This window comes from Juglans microcarpa x Juglans regia, chromosome 2D (assembly GCF_004785595.1).
Source record: "Juglans microcarpa x Juglans regia isolate MS1-56 chromosome 2D, Jm3101_v1.0, whole genome shotgun sequence".
Classification (NCBI taxonomy): Eukaryota; Viridiplantae; Streptophyta; class Magnoliopsida; order Fagales; family Juglandaceae; genus Juglans; species Juglans microcarpa x Juglans regia.
In genome coordinates this window covers 10,850,227-10,864,493 of record NC_054596.1, presented here as the reverse complement: position 1 = coordinate 10,864,493, position 14,267 = coordinate 10,850,227, and the positions used below count along the sequence as shown (strand labels likewise).

The window sequence follows — 14,267 nt, the reverse complement described above, 5'->3', positions numbered from 1 at the left end:
AGATTTTACAACTTCAAAACATCTCAAGTGAGCTGGCATTGTATATGAATTCGGCGGGTTGATTTCCTATAGATGGACGTGACTACGCTGGCTAACAAAAGTTGATCTACTCTGCAGCGTCTTTTTTTGTTGCTGTCAACTCTCTCTCTCTCTCGTGACAAAGTCGGTTTCTGCCCAGTAGTCGGGGACAAAACTTTTTTGTTTCAGAAGTCTCCCCTATAAGTTTGGCGCGTTGGGGATAAAAAGTGATATGAACAGTAATAAATCCTAATAATTTTATTATTTTTTATAAATATATTTAAACTCATCTTAATATCTAAATATATTTTAAATTCATCTTAATTAGATTTTATAAAATTCACTAAACTATCTCAATTCACTATTATTTATAAAGAATTCAGATTAACTCAACTCAATATCTAAACGGTTTATATTCGCAATCCATCTCAACTTATCTCAATTCATATAAACTATTCATTACTATTCATCAATTTTAATTTACAAATCTCACTATTATTTACAATCTATCTCATTATTATTCACAATTTATTTCAACTAATCTCTCATCTCAACTCATCTTCAAATTCAAACAAAACCGTAATCTAAAATACGGAGTTTAGAGTACTAAAAGAGGGTTTAGAAGCTCAAAGGGCCAAAACCGCAGCAACCCAGCCCTATTTGATAAAAAAGAAACTTCCCAACACAGCCAAAATTCAAGTAAAAATGCATCGTTTTTAGAGAAAAAAGATGACGTCTAGAGGGTGTGTTTGGCAAATAAAGTACTCTCACTATTATTCTTTATTTTATTATTACTTTTTATCTACTTTTTTATTATTTATTATTTTTTACATATTTTTTAATATTTTATTATTAATTTTTTATTACTTTTTCATTACTATTCACAAACATTCTCAATACTTTCTCACTATCCAAACTAAGTCTGAGTCTCAGACCCGTGAGCCGTTGCTTCTCTCTATCTTTCTTCTCCCTCCTTGTGGCCGTCACTAACCTTGCCCCTCGTCGTCCGCAACCACTGTCCCTTGCTATCGGTTTCTTTTCCTCCATGCGTCTGCGGTGTCTCCCGTCTCGATATTTTTTCAAAATCTTAGATTTTTTTATTTCTTAGATCTACAAATTTAAAGTTCTTGTTAATTTTGAAAGTAATTGTCAAAATTGGAGAAGGATTATAAATTGATTGGTAGTTTGAAGAGTCTCGGTACTTTTTTTTTTTTATTAAAAAAAAAAGACATAAAAGCTGAAAAACATTCGAATGAAAAAGAAAGAAACGACAACTACAAGCACCGTTTAGAAACTGTATAAAGGTTACCGTTTAGTAATGAATTGATACAGTCTCCGTTTCGCCTCTGTTCAAAGCATCTCATTGCTGTATCCACTGTAACTTCCACTTTCCAATGTAACCGAATTCCATTTTCTTTTTCAAACGAATAAACCCCGGGAATTCTTTCGGACTCTATATATCCCTCTCAGAATACTAGAATCCATTCCAACCCTCCGGTCCAGTATTTTGGCATAATAAGGTACCGATGTCGAAACACAACAATTTTTTCCCAAACAAACTTTAGGCTTCTGTTTGGTTCCCGAGAAAACGCAGAAATTATTTATGTTTTGATTCGGAGATTTCTCTCTTTTTTGTAATGATGGGACAACCCAGAGTCAGTCGTTGGGTTTGGAAGTATCATTGCTGCTGATAACGGACCTGTTTTTCCTTAGAGAGAAGTCTGACAACCTTGAAGGTGTTATTCGTACAATCTACGCAAACTTTCGCGTGACTAAGGAGGGTGGGCTGTGGATGTCCAATGATCCCGAGACTCAAAACCTTGGGTTATTGCTTTTTTTGAGTTTAACATCACTCTGGGAATTCTCTCTACGGTACGATTTAACAGACTTTTTGTTTTTGTTTAAAGGCCACGTACCATTTAAGCAATAGGTACAGAAGAAACATAGTTTTATTAATTACCGTCTATCTTGACGAACTTGACTCATTCAACCTGACCTGAGCTTGGATTGAGCACAGGAAAAAGAAAAATCGATTCATCGAGCACGGAACTCAAACTGTTATTTCGACTTTAATTTTATTTTGGTAAGTTATAATGAGTTGGTATAAAATGCTACTTCAAGTTTTCAGCTTTCATTTTTATTTGAAACAAAAATAAACAATTCAAAAGTAGGAAAAAATAAAGCGAGTTAGCCTGTTCGAGAGACTGTGCGGTCGGTCTGTTGTTCAAACCATATCATTTTCAATCTCTCTTTTGTGCCCATTTGAGGGATGGTACAAAATTACAAATCCTAAGATTAAAGGGTTGATATCATGAGTGGTGGTCACCTTTTAATTTGTGGTTTAGGTTCGCAAATGCTTGAATGCAACTTGGTTTTTATGATGTCTAGCTAGTTTGTTGAGGCATTATTCTTTTGGAATTTGGATTGGGGTTTTAGGGATATGGTCACGGGTCTCAATTCCATTCATATATTTCTGAAATTGTCTAGTTTATGATAAACATGCAGCATTATAATAATGCTAACTTTGGGGAGTTATTTGAGCTTTCGGGTGTTCTTTGTTCACAGTTTTTCCTGATCTCTTGGACTCCTTGTGCTATATCTGATGACAATGCTTTTAATAGGTATGTTTCTTGACACTCCCCATGTACTCGAGGGATGCACGATTTGGGTTTTTCTCGGGGAAGTACATACACGTGGAATGTCTCAACTATTTCAGACAGATTCTGTCGCATTTGAGCCCCTATTTTCTGTTGTTTATGGATAGAAGTATTTAGCTTGAGTTCTTAAGAGTTTCGTATGTTTGATGATGACAAAATTTTTTTATGGAAATTATCAGACATGATAGACTAGAAATAACTACGATCTGATGTTGCACTGGGTGTTCCTGCTCGGCGTAAACATGACAGTTAACAAACAGACTGGCATGCCAATGTGTTATGCGTTGTTAAGCCTTTTCTTTTCCTCCTCTCTACATGATTGATGACATGATTGGTGCAGAGACATCGTAGCAATGCATCCATTGTCATAAAATCATCAGATAATGCTATTAGTACTACTTCTCAGGCTTTGGGGAGAACTACATCATCTCGAAGCTGTAAAGTTTTCTGAGGTTATTTTGCAATTGTTGCTAAACTACATCTATATAATTTTTGCAGATCGCATATGCTGAAAGATGGAAATTGAGGAAGTAATGTCTGATCTTCTTGCCCTGAGACAATTATATGGACTCCTTCAGAATATTGGATGCGGCTTTGGAAACAAAAGCTCAGAAAATGTAAGCACTAATTTTTGCTTACAAATTCGATCAAGAAAGATGATCCCCTGAGATCTTTCATAACATTAGTCAGTCTTAGTAGAGGTATCTTTTCTGTATATAATACGAACTGGGGAATGGGCCTGTTATTGTAGTTGCTTATATCAACTTAAGAAACATTTAATTATCATATGGCCTTTTGTTGGAACAGTTGGATGAACACGCTCGACTTTTACTAAAAAATCTGCTCGACAATGCTATAGAAAGGTTTTTTGAGACGCATTCAAAGGTACTAGATTTTCACTCGTGCTTCTCATAGCTCAACATTAACGAAGTATTGACCTTGGATTCTGAAGTGCAAACGAAACTGCTTTTAATTGATTTGATAATTATTCTCTGTTTTAGCTTCTCACACTGTCAAGCATGGCAGATTATAGCGGCACAATCAGGTGTCTCTAAAACTCCCTTCCCATCCGAGCCACCCAAGGCCGCGCTAAAGTCAAATTCTCCTGTTTTACCAGATAAGTTGAAAGCTTTCCCCAGCATCACTCGAAACTCCAGCGTAGATTCAAAATGCCAAACTGTTACTTCACAGAAAGATGAGCGGCTGCCCAAGAAGCCAACCTTGGAGGGGGCAGCGTCCGAGCTTTATAGCTCCAATAAACCCGAGTATAGAAAGAAACGATGCCGGAATTGTGGGCGTCGGAGAATGAAGCCGCGGAAAACAAGTCCAAACAAAGGCGGTAATCCTCAAGATGGTGAGCGACGCAATCAGTCAAGCCCTTTCGATGGTGACAACGGGCAAGCAAAAGGATCACCAGACGTAGAAGTGAAGAGTGTTGAGTCAGTCCCGAGGAGTAACGAAAATCCATTTGGGCAGCCGAAAACAGCCCATCAACTTCAAAGTTGTCACCGAAGCATGGTTAATAGCTCAAGCCATTTGGCTAGTGGGGAGACCGAAACAGGAGTTGAGGTGGCCAATCAGACAGGGAAGATACCAGACGAAGCCAGTGATTTTTCAGAGGATGTCACCAATGCAGTCAAACGTATCGAGTCCCGTATTTCAGCTTTGCAACAATATTGTTCCAAGACTGTGGAATCTACCAAGACCTGTGCAGCTTGGGGGGGATACCCAAGTCTGAAACCCCTCTAATGCTGTCAAAAGAAGGGTTGGCTACTAGGAGTGAGCTCAGTTATGGTGGCGAAAAAGTAGTACTGGGTCAGCAAGCGACTGGAGTTGGTAGGAAATACAATACGACTTTGAGCCCAGCACAGCAGCTTCGGCTGCTCAGACAAAATACGAAGCCCATTGAGTCACCTAGTCGAAGCGACGATGCAACGAGTCAGATTGGGGATTATGTTCACGGGTTCGGGGTCCCTACGACTCTCGGCCGCGATGACTACTTGTCCAAGATGCCTCCGTCTCTGGCGATGAGTCCGCCGACAATGAATGCAGACAGAGGAAGCACGACTTTGAGCCCAGCACAGCAGCTGCAGCTGCTCAGACAAAAGACGAAGCCCATTGAGTCACCGAGTCGGAGCGACGATTCAACTAGTCAGATTGGGGATTATGTTCAAGGGTTCGAGGTCCCTACGACTCACGGCCGCGTTCCCAAAAGGCCTCCTCCGTTGATGAGTCCGATGACCATGAAATCAGACAGACCCAGACCATCGATGGCACTTCAGCGGGTAGAATCCACGGGCTCCTCTGTCGGGCGTGGTGGTCAAACAAAGAGGCCGAGTAGTCGGCGTCAAATCAGAGAGAAGCAGCTTCCACATCGAATGGCGATCAAACCAACTCTGCTAGATCACGAGTTTAGCGAAACAAAACAAGGGTACAGAGATAGAAGAAGGGGGACCCACCGCAAGATGACTCACGAGAGCCTACAGAGAGAGATTTCGACACTTCGCTGGGATGAAGAATCGCAACACTCCTCGGCCTCGTCCCTTTCCTCCCCTTCCTCTTCTAGTTCGTTGCCCAGTCAGATCCGCTCCTCGTACTTTTCCTCCTCTTCTTCTTTTAGTTCACTACCCAGTCAGATGCGGGCCCACCATCGTATTGTTCCAACGTCGGCAAGAATGACACGTGGAAGCAGATCTGAGGAGAGTAGCTCTGAGTTGGAGGAGAGTATGCCGGAGGAGAGAGTGAGTGAGAGTGAGAGTGAGAGTGGCATTAGCGTTCCGCGGACCCACTCTAGAGACGCGGATCCACCTCGAAGAATAGGTCCCAGTAGAACATACAGATCAGACCGTAGAAGGAATTCGGGGAATGCAATGGGACGATTCAGGAGATTCAAAAACAAGTTGGGGCTAATTTTTCACCACCACCACCACCACCACCACCACCATCACCATCCCAATGATGGTGGTGATTCCCAAGTGGACCACCACAATCAATCTCTATGGAAGTCTTCGCAGAAGATGTTTCAACGGTCGAACATACATGATGTCCGCCACGATCCAAGGGTTCAGAAGGTGAAAAGAACAAAAGTGAATAATGTCCCGAGCAAGCACCAAGTTGGACATTTTCATGCGCTGGTGGAAAGGCTGCTGAGGCATGTCAGGCATTCCAGGAGATCAAAGCCGCCAAGAGGGTTAGGGGACAATATTGGCACACGTGGTGGTAAGAAGGGGGCAAAGAAGTTGCAGTGGTGGAAGATGTTTAGGCGCCGCGGTGGAGTGAAGATTCCAAAAAGACGGCGTGTAAGACGAGTAGGGTATTTCAAGAAGAAGAAAAAACCACTACTTAAAATGAGTTAAAAAGTTCATTCAATTTTTTTTTTCATACATTTGAGCGAGGCGGTTTTGAACTCCAGACCTCTATTTGAAAGGCTGTAGGTATGTCAATCAGGTCACATCTCTTTGACAAAGTTCATTCAATTTTTTTTGTATTCTTCAATCATTTTAGAAAAACCTGCGTTTTAAATCCCTTACAAAATCAAACAGTATCACCCTGAAAGCAGTTAAAAATAGATACAAAATCTTGAGGCTAATGTGTTCTAACTGAACTGGTCAAATATCAGCAGGCAACTAATTCATTACCTGAGATGAATGCCACCGCAAACAACACTTCCCGCACAATTATGAAATCATTAAAAGAAAATAAAAGGTTGGAGATTATCCCAGATCGGATCAGAAGTAGGGGAGATTTCAACTCTTAAGCTTTTATTTAAACTTGCAACCCTTACCAAAATCTCCCATGCACTTTGAGTTCGTCAGAATGAGTCCAGACCTGATCTACAGATATTTTCGTGCAAGGCCACGAACTTTCGTATCAAAGTGTGATGACGTAATGCGAGAACCGGGCAAATACAGGGGATTAAGAAGAATCTGCAAATTGCCACAAGCCATATATATATATTAGCTGAAATAAACGTTCTGTTTCTATAAGGGAGCAGCAATGTGTTGCCGAATACCTATATATTGATGCGTTCTTTTAAAGAAAGCAAAGATGAAGGGGTGAGATTGCAGATCTATTTCAGCTCCTTGGCCTTTGAATTGTTTTGTTCGAATGTACAGCTAAGCTAAATGGTGGCTACCTATCAGGAACTAATCTATTTACTAACCATAAATATTGTAAGAGAATGCTGCAATGGAAGTGTCAACAATCTTGTACAACATGATTGCCATTGATCAGAGTCTATATTCATCATGAAGCATGCATGTGGCATAAATCTACCTGAACTCATGCTTTCATTTTCATGAAAGTGTAGTGGTTCACTGCTGATTTTGGGTAATGATATACCTACAACTTTTCCTTTTATAACTATTTAACAATCAATTTATAATCAAAGAATGTAATTGTGCTATTTTATTAAAAATAATTTCAATTTTACATAACTACTTTCCATTTGAAATGAAGTTGTAAAATAGTTGTAAGTATCATTTTCTGCAAACATTACGGTCTATAATTGCAGAAGGTGCAACAGGAACTAACTACATATTGTTGGAAGTTCCGGTCCTGCCGTTCTAAGGCATCAGGATAAAGAAATTAGATTCTTAAGAAGACATTATTATAACACCTAAGGGGACAAGAGTAACTACTCGACCAAATCATCATCATTTATAACGAGAGCCAGTGTACAAAAAAAGAACATACAACACACTAAAAGAACTAGTATGAGAGGGAAATAGTAATGGAAACTTGAAAGCCACAATTTACCTTTATATAAAGCTCATGAACCTCTTGGAAAAAGCTCTTAATTCCATCATCATTACGGGAGTCATGAAGCAGCATAAATCGTGTATGTAAGTTTAGTAAAAGAAAATATCATATTTTCATCAGTACATCTGAGGAAACAACAATAAAATATAAAAGCCCTTGCACTCTCAAACTCCGTAGTAAGCTGAAACAATACTACAGTAACAAATGACAACAGCCATGGAATGGACCTTAATGACAATAAAGAAGAAATATGGGTATCATTACTATTCCATACAAACGTGCTTCTCTGTGTGGTACAACATGTCATTGTCAGTTTTTAATAACCTTTCTTAAACTATGGGAAAAAGGGTTTAACAATTGTATAAGGCTAAAAATATCCAGATTCATCACAACACACATACAACAGACCACTAAGCAATTACCCCATCAACAAAAGAAGATTCGACAGAGATGGGCTAATCAACTTGGAAAACTCCTCTAATGGAACACTTTGATAACAATGATTTTAGCCGTCAAAGCTAACACAATATAAACAATAGTGGTGACTACTGTACCAATGCAAAATTCCAGTCTTAATTATATAGAAAAAATTGCATTAAACTTTCTCCTATGACAAAGATAGAGAGAAGCAAAAGACATTTTATGCCATTTATAAATCAATCCAAATGTAGAAAGGATATGACCAGCAGTAACATATACTGAAACCACCAAATCATTAAATCTGTCGATTGCTTTCAAAAACCTGCATCAAGAATGCAAGGAGATTTTTATAAGGTACAGCGAAGATAAAAATAAGTGCAACATAAGCACAATGGGGAAACACATAGGTGTTATTCTAGACAGACATCGACATATAGATTATCTTGAGGAACATAACTCACATGGCACTTGTAGTCCATGCAAGGTCCTGAACTATATCCAAAGCTGCATGTAATATGAACTGATGCAGCTGAGCAGCATCTTCTCTCTATTACAAGGAAATACTTCGTCAACAACATATACCGTGTAAAGGTTGTGACGTACCTACATCTAATAATTTTACAGGAGAGAAGAGGAATCATAATGATTGCCTAATGCAGCAACGCAGGGAACACACAAAACCATGTGATGAATCTGAATGAACGTTTTCTGACCTATCATGATATTGACCATAAAATTGCTTTCAGCATTGAACTCTTTTCCCTTTTCATGGTATCAGAGATGGGATGCTACAGAAATCTAGATTCTAAATTTAGGTGAATTATAATCAAAGTTCAACACAAAATGTGAAATGTTTATTGAAGGCACTAGTTAACTTTGAAAATATGGATTGCTTCAGTAGCGCTTACATTACTACAGGAAATTCATAGTAAGGATACAGACAATATAGAAAAATACACACACGCTTAAATATATAAACACGTATATTATCAGAGAGAGGGAGAGAAGAAGAAGAAGAAGAAGAAAGTCACAAGGCACGGAGGACTTTCAGTTTGAAATACAAAAGAAAACTAGATACAATGATGAATTAAAAATGTCATACTTTTGTAGCTGATCCGACTTCGGCTTCATATATAGGGATATCATTCCTGCTCACAATGATAAAACAAGCCGTGGTTGCCATTAGTACCTGAAAATATCATTACAAAAACAAAATTTTATGAGCAAGAAGTCAGTATGTTTGTGTCGGAAATTTCAATGGGGGCAGAAGATAACATCGTCTAAACCACGAGTTGAAGGAATATTCGCGATAAATTCAGTTAAGTAGCAGCTTGATGAATTATGCCCAAGACAAAGAACTCAGCGTGGCATCATGCCAACCAGTGAAACTGATAGTATATAACCATGAAGAGGGAGATAAACGAAGAAAACAAAATGATGCGGACAAATGGCCTACATATATCATCCCACAAACTAGAAACTTTCACGTGAATTACATCGAACAAATTCCCATCAACTCCAAATCATTCTCCCAAAAACGCATGCAACTTGCCCCAAATCCATGGATCGAGCATGGCCGGAGCAATCACAAGTGCCCCCAAATCCCAAATATCATCTTCAAACATCGACCTTTTCTATCTTTCAAGCAAGGATCTGATAATTCAGTAGGAATGAAAGGGAGAGTACCTGATTCAAAGGCAGGTTCTGCTGAATGAATCGAACAATATCAGCCAATTCCTCTACTTCGAAGATGAGAATAGCGAGCGAAAGCTTGCCGATGGCACTTCTGGTTTTCTTTTTCTTTTTCTTTTTTTCTTGTAAATTATTTTTGTCGGGTGGGCTTTGGTTGGTCTCGACACGGAGGCCCATTGAGCAACAGTTTAAATGGTTGGTTAAAAGGCCCATTTTGTTCGTGTTTAGTAATAAGGCCCGTAGGTTCATTGTAAATAAATAGTACGTTTTGCACTCGCATTGGTATAGGCAAACACCTACGCAAACCAACTTTTACCTAATAAGTCCATTAAATCCGCTATATTGGTTTATGTAAATGCATTTTTTCTATAACAGGCTATAGTAATTCTGCATATTTGGAGAAAAACTATTCACCATCCATATATTATTTTAAAAAAATTTTATTTACAGTCCTGAGTGGAAGATTGCGTGTTTAGTCTTATTGATAAATATGAGTAAAAGAGAAAAAAAAATCATTTTAAAAAGGATATTATTGTAATTTTAAAATTTTTTTAAGCATAATTATATGATCTTGCATGAGCAGTCTCCAAATAGGGACTGTATGTAAACTAACTTATTATTTTATCACTTATTTTTTGGGGTGTAGCCGGTCCTGTTCGGTTTGGTTTTGGATATATTTTAGAACTGAATTGGTATATATCGATTTTGAGATTTGAAAAACTGATGCCGCACCGCTTACACCCCTAAACTGGTACTTTCGATTTTATCAGTTTCAGTCCGATTTTTTCGATATAATATATATATATATATATATATATATATACAATATAGTATATTATAGTGTATAATAATATAATGATAATATATTGTAGTATATTATAATATATATTATAATTATATTATAGACTATAGTGATATAGGATTTTAAAATTTAATATTATATTAATTAGTAATTTATCATATAATACAAAATTATTTTATATATACTTATATATTATATATAAAAATTTATTTTACATATAATATAAAAAATCATATAAAAAATATTTTATACAATATAAAAAATTAAAATATATATATAGACCAGTTCAGTGTTAGAAAAGGAAAAATTGAAATCAGACCGATTTTGACTGATTTTGAAAAAAATAAAATCGATACCGGACCGAACCAAACCCAGTACTGAATCCAATCTACCGGTTCAATTCGGTCATGTCCGGTTTACCGGTTCACTTGTTTTTTTTTCACCCCTACTTATTTCTCTGTCATCACACCCACCATCCATATATTTGTTGATGTTCAATTTTAAGACAGCACAATTGGTGCATATTTCTAATCTTATGTAGTGAGTTTTAATTGCAATATATATAAAAATTAATTTTAGTAAAAAAAATTAATTATGATAAAAAATAATATTTTATTATTATTTTGTCTCAAAGATGTATAATCTAATGTAAGAGTTTTTCTTGAATGGTAAAGACAATCTTCAAAACATGCAATTTTTCATTTGCATTTGTATACACTACTGCCAATACTCTTATGTTGAAATTGGATTCCCTAAATGTGGGATACCTGTTTTTATAACAAGACGTAAAATATGTGGTTTTTTCATTTTCATTTCAGACTCCAACAAAAATTGAACCAAGCCAAATTCTTAAGGTTATGTTTGAATAGAAGAATGTAACACCCTGCTCCCTACGGTTAAGAGTAAAATTACTTTTAAAAATTTTCGAGAAAGCCAAAGTGCTACTACTGACTATGACTTAAAAAATTTAATTTTCTTACAGAAGTGCCAAGTACAAATATTTTTTATAATAAATAAAGTCATTTTATATTAAATTAATGAAATCATAAAAGAGAGTGCACATAAACATTATTAAAATTTTTTGAAATCTATGCTATAAAATCATAACTTAACATTTGTGTACATGATCTAAGTCACTGTCACGCCTCCCTAGACTAAATCTCACCCTGCAGCTCTACGTTCATAAATACTCCGACTCGGGGTTGTTTAAAAACATAAAAGAAAATAAAATGAGTCGATGATTTAGTAAGAAATCCATCATAACGTAAGCATACTTGACATAAGGTTTTTCGTAAAATATTTCATGCTGAGAACTTAAAATCATGATTTCTCATACTGATGTTGATGATATGCATGACTGATTTATCTGGATTAACTGACTGATCCAATTGATCTATATGACCAACACACTTAACTCTATATGCAAGGTTGTGTATTAGCCCCACGTTCCGCAGCTGTAAGGGGAGTTGCTAAGTAATATTCTAGTATAGTATACTACGATGGATCACTCTTGAGTCTGTGGCTTGTACATCTACCCTGAAACTACATTGGTACAATGCATTTGAATGATTATCTGATTAACTGTTTTGAACTTATCTTATACTCAATCTTATGAAAACTTACATGTTTTATGCAACATGAGATGCATAATATATACAAAATTATAATATGCGGAATGAAACATGATGAATGATATGCTTAAAAATATCATGACATTCGTGGTACGTAAATATTGACTTCCAAAGAACTAGCTTTAATAATAATATATATAACTAGCTAATATATACTAATCTTACTTTATTATCAAGTTATTTACCTCGTAACTTTAATCTAATATTTTCGACGTGAAATCGATCACGTGAGCTAGAAGGAGAGAGAAAATATGAGTGATTGTGTGAGAGGAATGAGGCAGTTGGCTATTCGTGGTGAACATGGGAGACGCTCGGTGCTAGACCGGGTATCTTGGGTTCGGCCACTACACTTTTTAAGGTTTATGATTTTTTTCTAAATAACACACGAAATGGAAGATATTTATATAGAGATTTGGGTGAGTGTGTCAACGAGTTTGAGTTCAAGTTTGAGTTGGACTCGGTCGACATCATTCAGGAAGAAAGTTTGAATTTAAAAACATGATCTAGTAATTCATTCAATGCATGATTGGCAATGACTGAGATTACATTGGGGACTTTAATCAGTGATATTTTGAAATTGAAATAAATTTATAATAGCCAATTTTTAAATTCGAAAAGGAATCTAACTTGTTCAATAAATAATAAATAAGATTTAACCTAATTATGGAATCTAATTAAAACTCCTAATCAACTTCAATAATTTATCTCTCATTGGGCTTATCCAATATGGCCCATTAAATATAACTTAGGCCCAATAAAAATAATCAATATCCCGACCTTAGAATTAATGGGCCGGGTTGTTACAAAGAATTTGGATTCGGGCTTGTTTGGAAAAAGTTTCCATCCCAAAATTCTAATATCATCTCATCCCATCTCCTTCCTAAATATCACTTAAACACAAATACTTTCAAACTAATCATTATAACTTTTTTCAAACTAATCATTACAACTTTTTCAAACTTTCAAACAAAAAATAAAAAATAATTCAACTTTTTCAAATTTTCAAACAAAATAATATTAAAAAATTATATTCTAACAATATTTTAATTTTATAATAATTTTTATTCGACTTTTTCTCTCTCATTTCCTAAAATCTAAAAAATACTCAACTCAAACTATCTCACTACTATTTAAAAATTATTTTACTACTATTCACAAAATTTTTATTTCATTTCATTCCTCGAACATCCACATTTCAGATCTAAAACCTTGAAATGCATGAAAGCTTGTGTTGACTTCCGTGTAAATCCAAATCTAGATTCTAAAATGTGATCAGATTTGGATTTTAAAAACCCAAATCCAAATTTTTCTCTCGAAATTCATGCATTAAAATGAAAGTACCATAAATGAATTGAAAAGTGAGTTGGAGAGCAATCAATTATTATAAAACATGAAAATGTTTACATCATTTAGTTTAAATACTGAGTAAAACTGCCGTTATGGTAAAGAGCTTTAAGATTCTACCGTTTTTCTAGAGCCTCTTAGAGCAAGATTTCGTTTATATAATATCAAGGTCTCTATATGGCGATCTTGATCATGGTACGTAGTAGATCCCACAAATTAATACTTGAGAATTAATTATGACTATCATGAAAATATTTCTATTCTTTTGTAAACTTTTGTAATATCTCTGTGAGAAAAAGATTTCCTCAAGTACTTCCTTACACCATTTAATATTATTCAACTAATGCTACCCTAAATATTTATAATGTGGGTATCAATAAATATTATATATAGGATCCACTTGATCTGTCTATATGTTATTCTTAGTTGAGGATACCCTAATCCCTATTTATGAACCAAAACATGATTTCTATTATTATTTTTCATTTAAAGGAAACCGCAAATATTTCTGATTATATATTTCTGTTATGATCACTTACAAATTAGAGACAGTAAATATTAATGATGTGATACGTTAGATTACTTAATAATAGTTAATAGTTGGGCAGATAATTCAAAATTGATGTTGATGGGAGGCCAAATCATGTATAATCATGAAATAAATAAGATTTCTAGTATTTATGTGGTTTGACAATATCATTAAGAGAAATACTTTAACCACAAAGTGATTATATAAAATTAATCTCATAAACTGATATGTCTTGAGGTGATCTGTCAGATTGTAAAATTATCTTTATTGGAATGCAGATCTGACGACTCACATAGAGTCACGTCAATTTATGAGATTATTTTTATATAATTTTTTTGTGGATGTAGCACTCCTCGTTCGTATTTACTATAAAAACGTACAAAATACATATAAGTTTTCATTCTCCATTTTGT

At 35.6% G+C, this 14,267-nt stretch overlaps 2 protein-coding genes across 2 annotated transcripts; one reads left to right on the top strand and one right to left on the bottom strand.

The window, feature by feature from the left end:
- Positions 1–1,330: 1,330 nt before the first annotated feature.
- LOC121248666 lies at positions 1,331–6,039 on the top strand. The gene is given in 6 exon segments (XM_041147207.1): positions 1,331–1,890; positions 2,640–2,711; positions 3,174–3,292; positions 3,483–3,560; positions 3,702–4,424; positions 4,427–6,039. Coding segments are annotated over 4 exon segments (2,508 nt in total). The 5' UTR covers positions 1,331–1,890; positions 2,640–2,711; positions 3,174–3,190; the 3' UTR covers positions 6,032–6,039.
- A 215-nt stretch (positions 6,040–6,254) lies between these two features.
- LOC121248665 (trafficking protein particle complex subunit 2) lies at positions 6,255–9,681 on the bottom strand. The gene is made up of 6 exons (XM_041147206.1): positions 9,543–9,681; positions 8,959–9,045; positions 8,318–8,403; positions 8,117–8,178; positions 7,434–7,519; positions 6,255–6,601 (listed from the first exon to the last, which is right to left on the bottom strand). Exons 2-6 carry the CDS (start codon positions 9,037–9,039, stop codon positions 6,509–6,511), a joined length of 408 nt encoding a protein of 135 aa, XP_041003140.1. The 5' UTR covers positions 9,040–9,045; positions 9,543–9,681; the 3' UTR covers positions 6,255–6,508.
- Between the last annotated feature and the right edge of the window lie 4,586 nt (positions 9,682–14,267).

Coding starts and splice junctions, on each gene's coding strand:
- LOC121248665 (XM_041147206.1), bottom strand. CDS start 9,039: ATGGCAACCACGGCTTGTTTTATCATTGTGAGCAGGAATGATATCCCT. Junction 8,404..8,958: donor AAGTCGGATCAGCTACAAAA/GTATGACATTTT, acceptor TCCTTGTAATAG/AGAGAAGATGCTGCTCAGCT. Junction 6,602..7,433: donor TTCATGAGCTTTATATAAAG/GTAAATTGTGGC, acceptor GGCAATTTGCAG/ATTCTTCTTAATCCCCTGTA.